This window comes from Nematostella vectensis, chromosome 8 (assembly GCF_932526225.1).
Source record: "Nematostella vectensis chromosome 8, jaNemVect1.1, whole genome shotgun sequence".
Lineage (NCBI taxonomy): Eukaryota > Metazoa > Cnidaria > Anthozoa > Actiniaria > Edwardsiidae > Nematostella > Nematostella vectensis.
In genome coordinates this window covers 11,009,494-11,030,346 of record NC_064041.1, presented here as the reverse complement: position 1 = coordinate 11,030,346, position 20,853 = coordinate 11,009,494, and the positions used below count along the sequence as shown (strand labels likewise).

Sequence of the window (20,853 nt, the reverse complement as noted above, 5' to 3'; positions counted from 1 at the left end):
ACAAAAACACTATTCTTTGTTATCGAGTGAAGAAGTCTTTAATGATTGCATATTCTACGAACAATTTCAAATGGCCATTACTGCGATTATCTTTGTGTTCCATATTGCTAATAAAAATGTTTTCTGGCTTCTGTTATTTAAGCAAACATTTTCTGATTACTGTTTTTTTTATAAGACAATAAGGATATCTTCTGCTAAAACCTTATTTCGTTGCTCAGTCTATCAGTTGTGTAGTTACAGCCCCTCTAACTCAATACAGACAGGCCTTGTTTCCTTGGCGCATAGCCCTCTTTTTACATCGGGGCAAAGCCTTAGCTTCGACTCGTCTATGGCATTGACTTTACGCCTGAGAGCTCTTTCTAAACACAGCATATAACATAGATGCCAACATGAGTTATTTCTATTAAGTTGAGACATTTGAGGTTCTATTTAGTTGACACATTTAATATATCCATAAGGCCATTCTTATATTCTTATCGTCTTTGTATATTCAACTGCTGCACAAAACTGCATCCAGCTCCAGGCCTCCTCGCCAGACAACCGCTGACCATAGAAATTACTGACGTATTGAATAGTGGAGAGGAGACTGGGAGGGTTGGCTTTTATTACAACGAGGACTAACGCTGGCACGAAGTCGTCGGCACCTGCGGGCTCACACTGATCGGACGCACATGCCATGTTGAGAAGATTCATGATTGTGAAGCAGCACCGCTGAACACATTTAAGCTTGTCTGTGGGCGTCTGAAGACAAATTTAAAGAATATATAACGAAATAACTAAGTGTGTTTGTGCGAGGTGATGCCCCATCGACACTTTGTAAGAACGCGAATAATGAAAGTCTGGCAATTCTTCACAAACGAAAATTCAGCCATGCACTTAGCTATCTATATTGTTCGCGAGTCAGAGGCTACCGTAAGCTAGCACTTAGCATGCTGCTACTTGATTGTTTAATTAAGTACTGTTTTATAACAACGTGTTCTTGGCTTATATCGTGTTTTAAGATCATTTCTTATTCTCCGAACTTTTAAGAAATCTGCTAAAATAATACCTAGTCATAAATAGACAAGCTCGCTGCTTACCAGGCCTTATTGGTTCGTTTTGTTTTGTTTTTAATTTCAAATATTCACACCCCTAGACGAAGAAGCCAAATATCAATAAGCTTATTAGTTTCTTTAGGCTTCCTCGCCATGCATAAACACAGAGTAATTAAAACATTGTACCTTGTACGCGTTGATGGTGGCCAGTTCCTGTTGAGCTGACGGCCATGGTGCCTCCTTGCGGTACATCTAAACAGAAAAAGCAGGTAATTCAGCTAAGTCCCAGGCATTCTTACCGGGTTTCCTGTGATCGAGGCAGCGTTATGGACTTGGTCGACAGTTTCCTGTGACGTAAAAACTCTTACCAAACCACAGGAAACCCATCAGACACCAGGGTAAGACACTTGGGACTAGGATACTTGGGACTAGAGGTTTTCTCTATTCCATAAAGGGTGCAACTGATGTAAAGATAATTACGATAATTTATGTTGCCGTTACTGTGGTTGCCGTCCGTCGTCTGTGTTCACAAATCCTTAAATTCCAAGATATTATATCATATCTCAACTGTCAATTCATGTTCAAATTTTACTCAAAATTATTGCCTACTCCATTCAAAAATTTCTTCACACCCATCACCTCAACGCACACGCATGAAACCAGGCTAGCCTCGAGCTAATCCTTCTGTCTTCCCTCAGCTCGTACAAACTATGGCAAGTTCAATATCCGCCTCCAAGGAGTTATAACATGGAATAAAATTGACTACTTAGCCAAGCAGCCACCCTTTAGCCGATTCAAAAAAAACATTTTTAAAAGAAATTTCATAACCTCTTACTAGACAATTAGGGAACTTAAGAAAACATGTTTCTGAACGACGGACGGTAACCGGAAGTTTAACGTTTTCGCTCTTTGTAAAGTTTTTGCCCCAACCCAATGAAAGGAAACGTTTCTGTTATACCACACAGTCTTACACATGGAACCTACTAGCGATGCGATAGCGTGAAACACAAAATTCGTCTACTTCCGGTTTACCGTCCTTCGACCAGAAACGTGCTTAAGTTCTGATGACAACAGGGTTAGATTGATGAGGATAGTGGTATTAACGATGATGATACACCGTTTTTGTAGAAGTAGTATTAGCAGTTATTGTAAGTGGTGAGGGAGATGGTGATAACGCTTACGTGGAGGTGAAAGGGGAACTAGCAGATACGTTTCTGAACATAGCAACCGGAAGTTAAACGTTTTCCTTCTTTGGAAAGTTTTTACGTGAGTCCAATGCCCCGGAAGGATGTGCTCCCCCACGAGGGCTTACATATGCTGAAACCTACTAGCGGTTCGACAGCGTGAAACACAAAAACCCTCTACTCCCGGTTGCCAACCCCTTGTGATGTTAACAGCGACGACGAAGCTGGAGGTGATGATATGATGATAATGGCGGTGAATACGTTGATGTTGAATATAACTATATCACCATGGTGATGATGACACGTTCTTGTGAGTGATGTCATTAGTGATAATGACGGATAGGCGTTACCTTACGAATGCGGACAGCTTTATGGTTTATATCGACAATTCCTTGCAGTCGTTTGACGTGCTCGGTAAAAGTTCTGAAAGAAAATAAAGATTCATCATGTTCTCTAAACTACATTCAACATTAGAGAAATAGTCATCTCTACATACTTGTCTCTTTCGACGTCGATGTCTCCATTCGGGTAGAATGCAAAGCTGTAAATTCTTCCCATGATATCTCGTTCAATGGCAATATACCCCTCTTCCCTGTGGTCGTCGGAGGCCCCTAAAACACGCGACACAGTTTACTCAATACAGGCCCGTATCCAGGATTTTTCTTGGGGGTGCGAAATCCGAAAAAGTGGACCTTATTTTTCCGTCGTCGTTTAAAAAAATACACCCTAGAAGTTATTTTCGAGTAAAAAAATTACACCCTAGAAGTTATTTTCGAGTATAATGAAGTAAATAATTCATATCCCATTTATCCCACCACTGTACAAAGAAAGCAAGCAACAAAGCAATAACACCAGACCAGATATCCCAGTAATTACCAACTCACCTAGCCAAACTTCATCCTGGTCGAGCTCGGTGTAGAGTTTTTCCAAGAACTGTTCCACAAATCGACACTAAAAACATACAAATACACCGTCCTTCAATTGTAATGTCGTACTTTTCAAATAAAACCGATATATCTAGAATAGTACACTGTCTCTAGATAAAACAAGGATGAATACCCAAACTTTTTATTATATCCGATAAATCGTATTTTTTTTGAGTCGGTAAAGTGTAAAATGACGGCGTCATTGGCTTTCTTTCGGAAGTGTAAACACACTTGCATAGTCTCCCTCGCAGCCGTTCTGGCGTGAGGCTGCGAGGGAGACTATAACTTCCCATTCCCTCCTGACCCGACATGACGGAAAAACATGACGTGACGCTTCAAATAAGCCCATTTCACACCAAATAAGGCGAAGAAATTCTTTGAGTACTTAGTAGCTTATAGCAAACAAAATATCAAGTGCGACTCTTTTTAATTGATGCGACTTTTTGTAAAGTGTCATTGAAATTTGAGCTTTTCGTCCCTGAACTGATACACAGGGCAATGATGATCAAGGAAAAATTATATTAAAAAGCCAAAATCTGGTTATGTGCACTTCGGCCTCGCGTTATTTGTGTTTTGAAAATCAGTCCGTAATACAAGGAACCTATAGCTATTGTAAGAAATGGTGTCTTTTCTCTCAATCTGGAATTACGCGTTTTCCAGGTTTTTCCGTCATGTCCACTGACCCTGGGCCAAGGTAAGTGTTTCAAATACACCAACCCCCATTTCCTCCAGGCGCGACGCCCTAGGTACATCCCGAGTACACAGTCGATTGACAAAACGACAAGCCAGCATGTAAGCATGGGTAAAAATCACTGTAGCGCCTAGCTGCATATATTAGCCCCCCGGTCTAAGCCGGAAGTTATGTGGTGGTTTTATATATGCAGCTAGGCGCTTCAGTGATTTTTACCCATGCTTACATGCTGGCTCGTCGTTTTGTCAATCGACTGTATACTCGGGATGTACATATGGTTGTCAGCTTAGCTTACCTTTTCATCTGGTGTTGGACAGTTGCTACGGAAACCATTGATGAAAGTGTTGATTTCTTTCTCCCGTGCTTCCAGAAACAGTGTCACGCAGTTTGAAATGAAGCACTTCTTACAAATCAACTTGTTCCTGTTAAAACATTGGCACGTGGTTCAAATTAGTTATCATACTGGGTTCCAAGCTCAATCAGTCACAGGTAGCACAACGGCCGCCAGATTGCGCTATAATAATGCTTGGCAAAGAAAGCTAATCGCACCCGTTTAAATCATTACGAGGGTGAAACACATCCTCCTAAGCCTTAGGGCGCGTTTTTTACTCGTGATTCCAGAATGAGAGTGATTAGAATAGAAAAAGCGCGCATTCGTTTATCTCGCGTTCGCATTCCGGAATTGAATGAAGGCCATTCCACCCATTCTGCTACCTGTAGCAGAATGACTCTAATGCCATTCTGAACATTCTTTACCAACCAATCACATTCCAAAATGATAGAACAACAACAACAACAATATAACTTTATTTATACCACACACAGAAATTACAGTAAGAAAATAAATAATAATTACAGATTTTGGGTATTGGCTGCCTAGAAGTAACTAAAAAGCTAATCTGGCTAGGCAGCACAAAATAGTTCAATTAAATGGAGCGTATAGCAAGGACGTACAAGGCACGAATACAAAATACATGAAAGCAGCAGCAAAATAAAATGCAATAAAACAAAAAAACTAGATAGAGGCTAATAATTTTCAAGGATTGAGGTCTTTATTGCAGCCTTGAAGCTAGGCAAACGCATGGTTTTGGTAGGTTCTTTGATGTTATTCCAAATTGAGGCACCTTTAAAACGAATATTAAACTTTCCATAATTAGTTCGAGGTAAAGGGAGGCAGTACGATGATTTAGAAGCCAGTCTTGTATTATATTTGTGCCTTGAAGCAACCGTAGTAAAAAAAGAATCAAAAGGAGTTGGAAGTAGATTCAAATTAAATTTGTACATAAATATTGTGTTTAAGTAATAGATTAGATCAGGAGATTTCAAGATATTTAGTTTTCTAAAGATAGGAGAAGTATGTTCGATGTAAGATGAGAAAGTTATGATTCTAACAGCTTTCTTCTGTAAAATAAAAAGAGGCTTGATTGTTGATTCATATGTGTTGCCCCAAATAATAGCACCATAAGTAAGAAATGGATAAATTAGAGAATAATATAGCTGAGTGAGAATTGTTGGTGATACATAGTGACGCAGCTTTGCTATTATTCCGACCCCTCTGGAGATTTTCTTACTTAACTGGTTAATGTGCTCCTTCCAGTTAAGAAAGGAGTCAATAACTACACCAAGATATTTGATATTATTTTTTTGTTTAATGGTATTATTATTGATTGATAAAGAAATAGAACTAGCCAGCCTCTTTTGTGCTGGTCGAAAAATGACAAAATTAGTTTTACTGATGTTCAAAGCCAATTTATTTGCACAAAGCCAACGATTTATATTATACAGATCTGTGTTTACTTTGGTCTCTAAGGATGTCAATGAAGAATCGGCACAAAATAAATTGGCATCATCAGCAAATAAATGAAAGTCAAATAAGTTGGAGCAGTTATTAAAATCATTAATGTACAGAAGAAAGAGAAGGGGACCAAGTACTGAACCTTGAGGCACTCCACATGTTATTGGTAGTGGTGCAGATGACACATTACCAATAGAAACAAACTGTTGCCTGTTTGATAAGTAGGAAACAAACCATTCATAAGCTATGCCACGGATGCCGTATGAATAAAGTTTTGCTAATAATATTTTATGATCAACAGTATCAAAAGCTTTGCTAAAATCAAGAAATATGCCACAAGAGTATTGACCACCCTCAATTGATCTTTGGATTTTATCGGTAATAAGCAGAAGAGCATGTTCTGTAGAATGATTGGCTCGAAAGCCAAATTGGTTTTTGTACAAAATATCGTATTTGTCTAGAAATTTTATGACTCTGTTATACATTAACCTTTCAAGTAACTGATTAAAAATAGATAATAATGATATTGGTCTAAAATTAGAAGTGTCAAAATGAGAGCCTGATTTGTAAATAGGTATGACACGTGCAATTTTGAAGGCATCAGGTACAATGCCAGAAGAAAAGGACAGATTGTATAATATCTCCAGAGGCCTTGAAATAATAGAGCTTAGTATTTTAAGAACTGTAATTGGAAGGCTAGAAGAACCACAAGCTTTACCTGATTTAATTCCTAAGATTATACTTCTAATTTCCTCTGTAGATGTGGGAGCTAGAAGAAAGCTGTTAGAATTAGCTGTTGGAAGAAATTCTGAAAATAAAGTGTTTACTTTTGGAATATTGTTGCTGATATTTCTGCCAACATTAGCAAAGAAGTAATTGAACTCATTTGCTATCTCATTTACATTGGTAAAAACCTTATTAGAAGATACAATTTTTGAAGGTGTGAAATGAGCCTTAGGCTTTAGCACGACAATTTCTTTTATCCCTTTCCAGATATTTTTTATGTTAGATTTGTTAAAATTAAAGTACTTTTCATAGTATTTTCTCTTACTTATTGCAATTAAATGGTTCAATTTATTTCTATAGATTTTGTATTTTTCAAAATGATATTGATTTCTAGATTTAATAAACTTCCTATAGAGCCTGTTCTTATAATTAATCGAAGTTCTGATGCCCTTGGATATCCAAGGTTTTGCTTTGAATTTAATTTCTTTTCTAGAAAGTTTTTTCATTGGAACATGGGAATTAATTATTTCATTAGACTTAGCAAGAAAACAGGAAAAAATATCGTTAACATTATCCATACCATAAAACTGTAAAGACCAATCAATTTGGCTAAAATCATTAATTAAAGCTTCCTGATCCAACCTAGAATAGTCCCTTTGGTAGAAGTCATTTTTTGAGACATTGATATTAATTGAATCTATTGTCAGAAAATTGGGAAGATGATCTGTTAAGGGATAAACAATATTGCCACTACAAGTTTTATGTTCGAGCGAGTTAAAAAATATATTGTCTATGAGCGTGGCCGAATGATCAGTTATTCTAGTAGGTTGCAAGATATGAGGCTGAAAAGAATATGAAAATAAAGTATTAAGAAATTCCCCTGTTTGTTGGTGGGAGTCTGAATTTAATAAATTCAAATTTATGTCACCTGAAAAAAGGCAGAGCTTTCCCTCCTTACTGATTTTGTCCATGGTTTTATAGAAATGTTCTAAAAAGGGGTCAAGAGAACTATTTGGATGGCGGTAAATAACTCCACATAATATGTTTTTGCTACCCTTATTATTTTGTATTTCAACCCATAAAGATTCTTGTTGATCATTTGAAATGGATAAGTCCTCCCTCAAAATGAAATTAAAAGAAACAGCTATAAATAAACCTACTCCCCCAACTGAAAATTTAGTCGGTTTCGATATATAAGTAAAACCTGGGAGAGAACAATTAGCAATATGCTCTCTACAGTCAGAATGCCAGGTTTCAGATAGAGCAATTAACTTAAAAGGATGATTTAAAGTAGAAAGCATATCTTGTAATTTATCAAAGTTTTTTGAAATACTTCTTATATTACAATGAAGAAGTGAGAGCGATTTGTCTGATAAATTTGAAAGCTCATAAGACGAGTGAAATTCATGGGGGGAGTAGTATTTTGAATTAATCTGACTAGGAATATTAATATCTAAATCAAAGTCACTTAAATTCGGAAAATTCAAACTAGAAACTATGTCTAGATGAGGAAGATTTTCAAGGCGAACGCGATCAATGAATGGGGAGCAGTGGCACAATGTATTGGAATTAAAGACTAGATCCAATAGATCATTGTTGTTTAAATTGTGAAAGGGAAAGACTTCAGAATAGCAGGGCTGACAGAGCCATAAATCGTTGGTGAGCGATAAATGATTAAACTGTTTAAGCAACAATTTTGAGCATTTAAAGTGACACCACTGTAAACATGAATCGCATTCGACAGCACGACAGTTCTTTCTTATAATTTTAGAACAAATGTGACAGATAACTCTAGTCATTGTAAGTCAACATAAGAACTTATATGTGATCTAGTTAATTGTAAACTTCGATGGAAAGAATACATGTTAGCTATGTGACTTATTCTTAACTTGCTGTATTTGTACTTGCCGCACTGTCGCTCTTGGAGGAGATGTTGGTATCTGTCATCGCCGTCGCCCCTTCGACTTCGTGAACAAAGCTGGAGCTTCTTAGATTTATTAATACCGATTCATCGGTAACATGAATCGATGGACTGCGTTCATTCTTGCGCAAATAGATGTTTCCATTTGCAGTCCAAATGAAGTCATACTTCATTTGTTTTCTATCCTCCAACGCACTTTTGAATAATGCCTTGTTTCTTTGAGTGAGAGACTCACTGAGATAGATCGAGTTACTTTTAAATCTATCCAGGCCAGGCACGTTGTGTGTGGAGAGCTCACGCAACCTCCCCCTGGCTTTGTATGTTTCGTCTCGCTTGTCACGGCTTGTAAATTTGACTATGATGGAGGGCGGGAACTTTGCCGTCGAGTTTTTAGGCTTGATGCGGTGGCTGGTCGAGATATCCTGTCTCGAGAGCTTGACCCCAATTAGGTTGGCGACTTGACACGCTATTTGAGAAGTGTCTTCTCCTTTAACCTCAGGGATCCCACGGATCTCGAGGCATTCCCGGCGGCCATATTGCTCTAGATCGTTTAGCCATTTCCCTTGGTTTGATAATGTAGATCTGAGTAGCCCCACTTCCGAATGAAGACGAGAATTCTCTTTCGAGAGTTCTTTTACTTTAACCTCTTGATCTGAGACTTTCTTTAAGATGATGTCGTACTTTTCATTTAGAAAGTCAAGAGACGCCTGTAATGGCGCCAGTTTCTTGTCGAGTAGTTCTTCCAAAACCTCTCTTGTTAAAGCCATGGCCACAAAAAATAAAGAACAAATAGACACATACGACAACACTAAATATTTGAATTACATATATGAACTTAATGCACATGAAAGTGCAAACAACGACTTCAAAACGCGGAGCTAAAGCTAGGCACGTCCAACCACGCCGCTGTCATTATGCATCATTCCAATTAGAAAAAATAGAAAATATTTTTAAGATATTAAGATATTTTTTAAGATAGAAAAAAAAACACGCCCTTAGCTTAGTCCCTTACCTTTGCACTCTGTCCAGCAGTCTCTCAAGATGCGCATGCGTGCCTAAAAGTGCTTGTCTGGACCTCGTCAGGTACGCCAGGTAGGGCATCCTCGCACGGTAGTCCTCCTCGATGGAAGTCAACACTGTCGTGCAGCTGTCAAGAGGAAAGGCATTTGTTAGAGAGTTTCGATTATTGGCGTATTTGGTGCCCAGAGTAGGCCTAAAACTAGTCATATTGGGTGACTCACTTCGATTGAGTGAAGAGTCAACCCACGCTTCCCCTTTCACGGGGGTTAACAATTATCATGTCTTCTACTATGGGCAAATAGATGGAAAATGTCTCTATTTTTTTCTTTTTTATCATAATTTGATTCATATAAAAATCGTTCTGTAAAAATCCTTAATCTCTAGCTACCGCATACAGAGAAGTGCAAAAGAAATCCAGCAGAAAGTGTTTCGATTTGATTCTCGTTTCCTAACAAAAAAGTATTTCTATAGTACGTTAATAACCGCCATTTTATCATCCTAGCAAATTACAAAGTGTGAAAAAGCATCTATTTCTATCGGCTGATTTGGGGAAGCCACTGCGATATTTTCGACTTATTTCGAGATTTTATCGCATCATTTCCCTTCCAATATTAAATGAAAACAACAACAAAGGTACGGCTGACAAGAGCTCTTTAAATCACACTTGCAGCTCTCTCATGATGCGCACGCACCTGTTACTAGGAAACTGCTTGACACTTCGGATTGTCTCGTGCAGTTGGGCCGCGAGTGATCGGTTCTGCAGGTTGATCGCCTCGGCCAACTGCACGTGCAAGAACGTCATCAGTTCGCTGGTATCCGAGCTAAACGGCGTCCTACAAGGTAACAAAGATAGTTGGAATTTAGGGAAGTTTTACCGAGTAACCCCCAAGAAAGCCTTCTGTGCAAGCACCATGCGAAAAGCACCTAATCGGTCAGCAATGCTGGCACCGCTTCGTTCACTTAACCGTAAGACAAAGGAAACGCTTGCGTACAACATTACAGCACCCTCTAACATGGTGTTCAAACAGCACGAATGCTGGCTGCTTTTGCCAGCGATTTGGCAATTTCCATGGGGCTTAACCATAGGATTTTTTTAATCTTTAATCCGTATTAAATAAATCAAGGATAGCAAAAAAAAAGAAAGAAAGAAAGACAAAAAAGGCAAATCACGCCGCCATTTTATGCTCCCGCTTAATGGCCAGTCACACAAAGCATCCATTTCCATCGGCTAATTCAAGGGAGTAACCAACATATTTTCAATCAAATATCGTCAATACTATATCAGCCTTCATTCGTAGATTGTTATTTTGAAGTTTGCTCGCGAATAAACCGCTGTATTTTCAATAATAAAAGATAACAAAGGAGTGGGTGATCGTCATTCTTTAAGTCACTTTGAATCCGCCCACCTATAGTCAGTGACGTTATGATCGGACATGAGCCAGGGAAGATCACGAAAGTCAGCCTGACACAGTACAAGTCTGAGCTTGCGTTTTGTGTCCCTAAACCGGTCCGCCTCGTCCAAGACGTCATCGTCTTCTTCCTCGACATCATCATCATCTAGCCCATCATCTGCTGATGTGTCGGCCATCTGGCTACCAATCTCCTTGTACTTCTCCAGCAGACCATCGATGATGTCTGTTTACAAGGAAAAAGCCATAAGCGGCGAATGTGCAGGACCATGCTGATGGTAATAAACGACAGAGCAAACAAATGGCAAGTTTACCAAAATAAGGTCTGGTTAAGTTTGGTAAGCTTGAATTTTTGCATAGAGGTTCCTTATGTTATGTAAACCAACATATCAAAAAGTATTTTTTCCTAATGGATTTGTCTTCGAGATATGAGGCTTAATGTGCAATTTTCAAATGTTCAAAGTACGAATTCTCCTTGGTTTTTATGGAGAAATTGGGCTCTGAACAGAAATTAAGCCACTTTTGCTCGCTTATATCTAAATTTCATATCTTTAAAATTTGGAATTAAGCTTTTAGTCAGAGGAACTACTTGTATGCGGAATCTGGAGCTTGTATATTGACAATTGGAAAATTAATGCCATTTTTTTCCCCTGTCGTAAAAAACCAACACCAAGTTCAAATGGTATGTTTGACGCCTTGGTGAAACACAGTATTTCCGCTGTCATTTTGAGCATTGAGCTCCGCCGGAGCAAAAGGCGAAGGTTTTCACAGAGGCGTGAAATACGCCATTTTCCTGATACAATAGTGCCTAGTTACTTTACAAGCTTGGCTGTAAGCTTTTCAGTCAATACCATCGGGCTAATAGTAAATCGTGTATTATTCCGTCTCGTCCATTATGGTTGGATGCAAAACCACGACGGGAAAACTTCCGGCACAAAGTGTGAAAAGGAGTCACAAACAGAACTTTAGTTTGATTTGTTCATTTCTGCACGCAGTGAAAGAGTGAGACATGCGTTTGCTTAAACCGTACAAACCGTAGCTAAAAAGCAGCCTTCCTTCTGGCGGCCTAAACTTAACCCCTCATCTAAATAGCATTCCATTAGTGTTTGTTTTGGCGCTCAGTGCGACATTGTTGGTATGTAAACAAATAATACCATTTTTCGAGAGAACAGACTCCGGTCGCAAGAGGAAATACATTCTATGGTCCATCCTAGACTCCTCCACAGGCACCCCAATCAGAAAAAAAGAAAAGAGCTAATCTGGCCTTTTTTGAGATTTGGGCTTCCTGTTCTTGGGTTTCAAGGGTACATGGAGTACTTGCGCCGTAAATGTTGTCATTTCCACAGGAAGCCCGCAAAAAAAACTCTTTTTCATTCTTCGCTACTGGAGATGCCTGTGGTGGAGGCGAGGTCCATCATACCTTTGGGTGTTTTCTCCTCGGCAGCCTGGACCTGTGCGGGGGGTATGGCAGGGGGCTTGCCAATCACGTCCATGACGTCATCCTCGATAACCTGGTACACCTTATTGTTGCTTTCCTTGGTCCTTCCGCTACCAGACCTGTCCCTCTTTGCTCTTAGCCCGCGTAAAATACCTTAAAATCATCAGATTACTAGTGAGAGCACTGTAAAAGCAATGAATCTTTCCATTGCACATAAATTTTCGCAGCTTTGTGTTTCCTGTGGTTGGATGTGAGGCTAGAGGGGCATCATAAACCGCAGACAACCCGAAAACAATGCCAGGAAAGAGATGTGGGGCTTAGACAAGCTTTCATGGTATTTCCCCACTATAATAAATTCATTCACCTTTTTTTTTCTTGATATCTTTATTTTCCTGCACCTCAACATCAGGTGACGACCTCCTCCTCTCCTCCTTAGCCTTACGTGCCTTGTGCTCTGCAAATCCCAGCGAAGGAGCCTTCCTTCTTATCATCCTCTTAATGGAATTATGCTTCTTTACCTTCTTCCCTTTTGACTTCGTCCCACCACGGAGATCTAAATCGTCCTCAGGAGCACTGGAGGAGCCGCTTTGGTTTGACTCTGCGTGAAACTCATCGCTCATGACACTCCCCTGGCTGTCTCGATTAGACTCTTGCACCACTGTGCCACTGCTGACACTATCTCTACTAATGATACTCTTTCGATCCACATCCATACTTGTTTCAGAGAGGGTGCTGCTTCTGTTGGGTGCCAGGGAGGGGTGGGTGGAGTCGGGTGTGCCATCCACAAAGCCATAGTCCAAAAGGCTCTCTCTGCCGCCACTCAGACTGGACAAGGTGCTGTCTCTGAGGCTACTGCCACTGCTAATGGCACTGTCGCGGATGGCTGATGAGGTACCTGATGAGTTACTCCCAGATCTGTCAATCAAATAAATAAACAAACCATCATATGACTAAGAAGAATACAAACAAGCTGTAGAAAAATCAGGTGGCCAGCAAAGTTCAAATGGAATCAATAAAATAAATAGACAAATGGTTAAAGTGGTATGCTCTACGCCTCTATGATAACAGAGCAGTTTTTTTATATTTCAGAGATTACTAGCTCACGTCATAATTCCTGTAAGGCTAATGCTTCAAACATCAGTAAAACTGCTCCATATAATGAAGAAGCATAAAACATACCATTTTTAACTGGTGTTGATTTATCGTCTCAATAAATAAACTATTACTACCAAAAGGCTAGTAAATCAATTTATTTTAAGTGAAATAGATGTTAGGATCACGCTTACTCTCTAGGAGAAAGTTATGAAAGGTGACAGACAACAATGTAACTAGAAGCACATAAAAAGGAAGAGATATCGGGGTTATACCTAGAATAGGAAAAGCACTTCTGCTGCTACAAAAACAACCAATTTCGAGATGGCAATAGCACAGCAATTGACCTCTCCAAATAACACTAAGAGACTGAGTGAATCACGATACTTACTGGAGCCTGGATTGCTCATCATTTGTAAAATAATGCCAAATAATCAAATAAGTATGCTATTTGCATTCTTTAAGATTTATTCAAATATAGCACACACTTGATTATTTGTTTCAATGTACAGTAGATACACGACACGATGTCCTTGTTTCACTATTCGAACATTATTTGAAATAATTGTATACCTGTTAATCAACGAAAGAGGCTCAGGTATTAATGGCCTGTCAATCAAGTTAAACTGGTTTTCTCCTGTGTGGGGCACTGTTGCTGTTGCTGTGACTGCTGTGAAACAAAAAACAGATTGAGTAAAGACAGGGCTTCAGTTCTTTTGTGTTTTACCAACCTCCCGATGATTTTTCCATGCCTTAAAAAATCAGGCATAAACTCTTTTGTTATTATTACCTTTCTCGCCAATGAAGTCAATTAAGTCAACAAGAGCATCATGGTGCTGATTTGCAGGGCCTGTACCAAGCACATCTGGGCCAACAAGGGGGGTGCCTATTCCCCCAGGAAAAGGTGTGGCCCCAGAAGTTGTACTCTGCACCAAGTCGAGTTGCTGTGGCTGCAATGCGTGCACAGCCTGTGGTTGCAGCGGTTGGTGCTGTAGCACTGGAGAAGGTTGAATGGGTAGAAGAGGTGGTTGAGCCTGGACATGAGATGGTGGCTCTGGTTCTAAGGAATTTAAAACAAATAAACATGTGTTGTTTCCAGGTATTAAAGAGCAATATGTATGGCAGATTAGAGATTTGAGGCTAACACAGGCCATAATTCAGTAGATGTTAAAGCAATCTAAGAGCAATAAAGGATCTTAAAGATTTTCAAGGTGTAGTCTTCTGATGTTACTGTCTCCTGAATCTTCTGTTTACTCATCTTCACCCACATGCCCCCCCCCCCCCCGCTTGTGTCTATTTCATTACTAGAAGATTCAGACTTGGTCGACATGCCAGGAACTCACCTCCAAGCATGTGCTCCCTGCTGGTCTCTATTTCATTACTAGAAGATTCAGACTTGGTCGACTTGCCAGGAACTCACCTTCAAGCATGTGCTCCCCGCTGGTCTCTATTTCATTACTAGAAGATTCAGACTTGGTCGACATGCCAGGAACTCACCTCCAAGCATGTGCTCCCCACTGGTCTCTATTTCATTACTAGAAGATTCAGACTTGGTCGACATGCCAGGAACTCACCTCCAAGCATGTGCTCCCCGCTGGTCTCTATTTCATTACTAGAAGATTCAGACTTGGTCGACATGCCAGGAACTCACCTTCAAGCATGTGCTCCCCGCTGGTCTCTATTTCATTACTAGAAGATTCAGACTTGGTCGACATGCCAGGAACTCACCTCCAAGCATGTGCTCCCCGCTGGTCTCTATTTCATTACTAGAAGATTCAGACTTGGTCGACATGCCAGGAACTCACCTCCAAGCATGTGCTCCCCGCTGGTCTCTATTTCATTACTAGAAGATTCAGAATTTGTCGACATGCCAGGAACTCACCTTCAAGCATGTGCTCCCCGCTGGTCTCTATTTCATTACTAGAAGATTCAGAGTCCACTTTGTCCAGCTCTTTATCCAAGGACATCTTGCTAAAAAGCTCTGTGAATTTGTTGGAACCTGTTCGCATTCTGAAGGGTTGATCACTATTTGAGTTCTGTCTCTCAACCTTCTTTATAGTCTCTTGTTTTGGGGGTTTTTCAATTCCCAGAACCTAAAATGGTAAGGGCAATAGTAGGGGTTTTGATGATTCCTTAAAAAATAACATCATCAACTCACTTATCTATGAACCTCTAAAAGGCATTTAAAAAGGTGTCCCTAAAAAAGAGCTATCAAAGGAGAAGCAGAGGGGATAAGCTAGAAGAATCTCCACTCCAACTTTAAACCAACTTTTAATGTATTAAGCAAACCTAATCTTCTTATAAACATATATGACATATATAGGTATCAGCAAAAAGATATGGAATGATTATGTACATAAGAACAAACCATGGTATAAGAATTGCTGTTCAAGTAATGGTATTTTTACTAGACTTAGATGTGAGAAGTTTGCTTGTCAGCAGCTCATCCCACACAAAAATATTCAGGAACAACCATTGCTGCCCACTCACAAAGCAGTTATTATAATTAAGATGAATAAATAATCTAAATTATAATATGGAAGAGCATTGCTCTGTAGCCTAAGTGTGGAAAAAGTTTTCCTCACTTTTCTTTGTTGTTAAAATACAACTCACTTTGTCTTCTGGTAGCATTCCAGGGGGTTGTACTGAAGAGTACCCCAGTGGCACAACAAGCACGCCCTCCCCCTCAGTGAACAACTCCCCCAGTCTCTTTAAGCACTCCTGCTGATACAGCTGGTACTGTGGGACGGCAGGGGCAAAGGGAGCCAACAATGACACAGCTACCTTTTTCTCTGCCTCATCCTCATCTGCAGAAACATTCTCTTGTTGTGTGTGCCTACCACGCAATTTTGCAAAGCCACGCTTTTGTTTACGGGGCGGATGAGGGCTTCCCCGAGGGGAATCTGCCTTGGGTGGTGCCGGGGTTGTTTTGGAGACTGGTTTTGATTCGGGTGGGAGGTTTGAGATAATGTCCTGAAGAGTGGGTATGTCAATGAAATCACCTGGATTTTCCCAATTGCTGATCATTTTCATGAATGCAATCTATGGAAAAGGAAAGTTATAAATAAAGCAATTATAAGACATATTAAATGGGATGCTAAAATTTAGATGGATAGATGTTAAAGAAAGCAACAGAAACAGATATAACACACCTTTGGCTAGAAGGGTTTGTGGAAGGGTATAAATCGACAAAAAGACCAAGCATACTTATTTTTCTACATTTTACATGTCACTGATTTTTGTAATTTCTGTGAGCTTTGAAACTCTAAAAAATCACATACATTCTCACATTTTTTGTTGTTTTATTACTTATATTTGAGTAGCTGTCTAACTTCCCCTGTCCTGCTTATGTGCTTTGATCTCTTATCAATTCCTTCATTTCCAACAGAACATGGCATGTTTCATGCATAATTCCAGCTTCGCTAAGTCTGTACAGTAAACCAATCATTAGGCTTAATCTCGGACCTCAAATCTCCAACAATCCTTACTGTATTTTTTGCTACCAAGTAACACTTACGAACAAAACACATTCACTATCATAAATTTTGTTTTCTTTTTTTTTGGACTTTTTTTTACTCAATAACTTCAAAAGTGAAAGGTTTGGTCCTGTATGGAGGTGGGGGGGGGACAACCTAGTTACATAATAGAAAATTAGAGAGACAGAAAGGTACAAGAGAGATCAAGAGAATAAAAATAGAGACAGAAAAAAAATACACATTTGATTATACTGGTATAAGAATAAACAAAATATAAAAATACATACCAATGCCCTAAGCTCATTTTCAGTTATCAAGACAGAGCTTCGGGCTAGGCATGGGATGGTGCGTTCTGCTGGGAAATCAGGCATATTGGAAGCCCCTCTCAGAATGGCATCAATGAAGGATGAGATGCAATGCTACCGAAGGAAAAAATATACATAACAATTTAAAAAAACAAATATCATTTTACCATGAAAGTGAAACACAAGAAGATATCTTTTTAAATCCTATCTTGCTTTGGGTACCTAAGAATCTATAATTTCTAAACATATTTCTATCAGATGAGTTTTTTTTCACATCAGTAACCTCTTAGCAGCCCAGAATTATAATTGTTTTATTTCTGGAATGCTTGATTGTCAGATAAATCTTAAAAACAATCAAATATTGAGTAGAAAGGTTACAGATTCTTGACCTAGTATAGAATAGATGCTAATATCGTTCACAGAATAAAATGTTCTTGCGTCAAACAGGGTCTGAAGCCGTAACAGATGGCTATCAGTAGTGTGACTCCATAATTAGATCGAACCGGAAGTACTTGAAATCAAAACAAAAAAGAAGACAAATAGAGCAGCGTTTATCTTTTTATCTTGAGTAAGTAAATGAATGGACATTAATGTGTATAAAAAAGAAACAATATAAATGAGAAATTATATAAATGAGAAATTATATAAATGAGAAATTATATAAATGCCATGATCAGTATAAGGTTTTAAAGTATTTTACCGTGTCTAGGGAGCCAAAAAGGTCTTCAGATGAGTAACGCTGATTTAGCTGGCCCTGCCATGGCGAAGCGCATTTTTTACACAATAGAGAGCTAATCTGTTGCAAGTTCAGTCTGGCAACTTTGCTGACTTGCATGTCTGAATTGATACCATAAGGCTCAGGGTTTATAATCGCAGGGCAAACCAGATAGTTGAATAACAGTTCTGAAACCATCGATTTCGCTTCTCTGTCGGACATCTTCCCTTTTGTCTTGAGTGTGTTGTAGAGCTGACAGACTAGCCAACGCAGGCTTGAGGGAAAACAATAAAGTTTTTCTTCTAAACTTTGTACAAATAGAGTGCAAATATAGGGAAGTTTGGCTTGGATACGAGAATCATTCCCAAGGACTTGAAGAATCTGTGTGTGTAGAGCTGCGGTTAAATAGAGCTTGGCGGAAAACAGGCTTTCAATTAAAACACTAAAAATGATAGTAAAAGACCAGTTCCTTGGACTTCTAAAAAATTCCTGCGGCTTATCAGATTTCAAAATTTGTAGCTCTATTAGCGATTTCATCAAAACAAGGACATGGTTTTCATCTTCCGGTAGTAGGCAATTTCCGTACAATGAGTTGAGTATTAGTCGTAACACTTGTTTCATATCCATGTTTACAGAGTCAGCAAAGGCTAAAGTCGAAGCTACAAGTGTTGGATTCTCCCTGAGACCTTTGAGGAATTCACCATACTTGGATTCCAAATACCCCAGGCTATTATAAGCGTCCATGAATCTGGCGCAGTCCAATAAACTCGTTGCATAGCTACTCTTTGAAGGGTAGGCTTGAAGTCTCCCTAGATTTCTCCACTGCTGACTTGTGATCCACGACACATGAAATAACTTTTCGCAGGTAGCTTGAACCTCAGAATTAAGCACATTTATAGCTGTCTTTTCTTTGTTAACAAAGAGTCGCTCTTGCTTTAGTCTTTCTTGCAAAAGCCAAAGACGGCTCTCTACATTAGTGTCGGCCGCCATCTTTTCTCTTCCTGGGGAGTGATCCAAGAATGAATAGACGAACCAATCAGAACCCTTTTTAGACTGATTCGAGTAATAGAACACTTTATATAACACAAGTTTCTATTGGTATATTCGGGATGCAAATTCATTTCCGTTTCCGGTTCGAAATCTACACTTGGGAAAGAGAGAAATTCGTTTCCGGTTCGAAATCTAAAAGAGAGAAATTATTTTTATCCATAGCGCTAGAAAATGCGCGTTTTTGTCAGTTGTAATGTTTTTGCGTCTTGCGCCACTATTCTATAATAAATAAGCTTGTAACGATTCACCTTCTTCAGTCTGCCCTGAAGAAGTCTTATTAAAGACGAAAATTTGGCAGAGTCGATTTCCAGTTTTTGGTGTATTGGGAAAGAGAGAATGTACAATGGTCTTGCTTCATTTTGAAATAAGAAATATGTGCCAATAATGATATACGCGCGTGAGCGTAAAAGCTGTCCCTTGAAGAGTCGCAATTTGTAATAACCTTCGCAATTTGTAAAAAAAAAAAAAAACTAATCGCAATCTGTAATACCTGTCGCATTTTGTAATAACCCTGTCCAGGGGCTCATAAGTAGGGGCAATCATCTGTATTATATAACGGTTGGTTCTCATTTGAGCGTAAGCACAAGCGGAAGGCACGTAGTTTTCCGATTCTCACTAGAACATAAGCGCAAGCGGAAGAGAACTCAACTGCTTGATTTTCTTGCGCTTGCGCTTGTGTTTGACCGATTCTCACTTGTGTTGCGCTTCCGTTTGTGCTTGCGTCCTAGTGAGAACCAACCTTAAGTGTCACGGCGTTTCCTAGGATCAGGCTATTTTTAGACGCGCGGATAAATCACCTGCAGGGGCTCATAAGTAGGGGCAATCATCTGTATTATATAAGTGTCACGGCGTTTCCTAGGATCAGACTAGGGGGTTTGAAACCCTGTCCATGAGCACTTGCGCGTGATTTTCAAATGCCTAGTGCACACTAGCGACATGGGCGCGCGCACATGACGACATGGACATAACGACGTATGTCGTTATCATGTCGTTTTGTCGGGCTAAACATAGTGCGCGCGCCCATGTCGTTATGTTGTTATGTTACCACATTCATGAATGTCACCTTGATGAACATGATTGTCTGAAATGGCTTGTTGATTGTCCTTGTTTATGTTAATAGCACTAATGAATCTATTTCGTATGACTGATTGTCATTAATGCCTAGTGCACACTAGCGACATATCGACATAACGACATGGGCGCGCGCATCTTCGACATAACAACATGGACATAACGACATAAGAGAAAAATCATGTTTTTTCTTTTATGTCATTATGTCCATGTCGTTATGTCGGGCTAAACATAGTGCGCGCGCCCATGTCGTTATGTTGCTAGTGTGCACTAGGCATAAACGCTACTGATTGTCCAAACGTGCAATTGAATTTTCATTGCGCGCAAAAGAATTTTCGTTCCAATCGAATTAAATGCCCAAGTGCGTTATTGTTTCTCCGTTGATGCTAATGAATGTTCACGAATATTCAATTATTGTTATTGAAAGTCGAGTCACGCTAAATGATGTTTCGTGCTATGTTGATAAACGCTATCGATGTAACTTTTGGCACAAATGAATGTCCCTTTCCCGTCAATGAACAGCAAAAGGTGTAGTTGTATCTGATCGAATGGTTCTTGTTAGGTCACATAAATCTAACAATACTTCAAGCTGAATTGAATTTGTCGCGTCAGCAAAGTCAAGCAGGCGATGGCACATGGACAGTACCTTCTCCGTAGTTTTTTTTAAACAAAGTGACTTTTTATATTTTTTTCTCAAAAAAGGGGAGGGATATTCACCCCCTGTATCCGCCACTGGCCTCCCACCACTCGAGGAGCGATGGAAAGATTGGCTTCTGAGTTTGCCACTCAGACCACATATCCCTGACTTTCAGATCAAATTGTTCATCGTTAAGCAACGACGTGTTGAATTTCCAAACGCCTTTTCCGCTCGTGAACATTTGTTCAATGACATTGATAACAAGTAAATAGCGAGCTAACAGGGAGCCGAAATATTTTCTTAAGTTTTTTTTTTTTTTTCAGAAAGGGATTGTCACAGACAACTCCTATGGTTCTAGCCTGT

At 39.4% G+C, this 20,853-nt stretch overlaps 2 protein-coding genes across 2 annotated transcripts; both read right to left on the bottom strand.

The window, feature by feature from the left end:
• Positions 1 to 19: 19 nt before the first annotated feature.
• On the bottom strand, positions 20 to 18,765 carry LOC5515336 (GTPase-activating protein and VPS9 domain-containing protein 1). The gene is made up of 17 exons (XM_048731084.1): positions 17,718 to 18,765; positions 17,000 to 17,131; positions 15,850 to 16,278; positions 15,119 to 15,329; positions 14,027 to 14,296; positions 13,810 to 13,906; positions 12,509 to 13,059; positions 12,127 to 12,297; positions 10,704 to 10,932; positions 9,990 to 10,130; positions 9,290 to 9,424; positions 4,131 to 4,257; positions 3,103 to 3,169; positions 2,715 to 2,829; positions 2,569 to 2,641; positions 1,221 to 1,286; positions 20 to 741 (listed from the first exon to the last, which is right to left on the bottom strand). The coding sequence occupies exons 1-17, from the start codon at positions 18,720 to 18,722 to the stop codon at positions 466 to 468; spliced, it is 4,095 nt and encodes a 1,364-aa protein (XP_048587041.1). The 5' UTR covers positions 18,723 to 18,765; the 3' UTR covers positions 20 to 465.
• Positions 4,627 to 9,190, bottom strand: LOC125570104. The gene is made up of 2 exons (XM_048731085.1): positions 8,316 to 9,190; positions 4,627 to 5,282 (listed from the first exon to the last, which is right to left on the bottom strand). Exons 1-2 carry the CDS (start codon positions 9,042 to 9,044, stop codon positions 5,268 to 5,270), a joined length of 744 nt encoding a protein of 247 aa, XP_048587042.1. The 5' UTR covers positions 9,045 to 9,190; the 3' UTR covers positions 4,627 to 5,267.
• Positions 18,766 to 20,853: the final 2,088 nt, after the last annotated feature.

What these genes read in the sequence shown, in the direction of transcription:
- LOC125570104 (XM_048731085.1), bottom strand. Translation starts at nt 9,044, where the DNA reads ATGGCTTTAACAAGAGAGGTTTTGGAAGAACTACTCGACAAGAAACTG.
- LOC5515336 (XM_048731084.1), bottom strand. Translation starts at nt 18,722, where the DNA reads ATGGCGGCCGACACTAATGTAGAGAGCCGTCTTTGGCTTTTGCAAGAA. An exon ending in CGGGGAGCACATGCTTGAAG is followed by an intron (nt 14,297 to 15,118) that starts GTGAGTTCCTGG and finishes TAAATTCCTTAG; the next exon opens with AACCAGAGCCACCATCTCAT. An exon ending in CCTCTTTCGTTGATTAACAG is followed by an intron (nt 13,060 to 13,809) that starts GTATACAATTAT and finishes TTTGATTGACAG; the next exon opens with ATCTGGGAGTAACTCATCAG.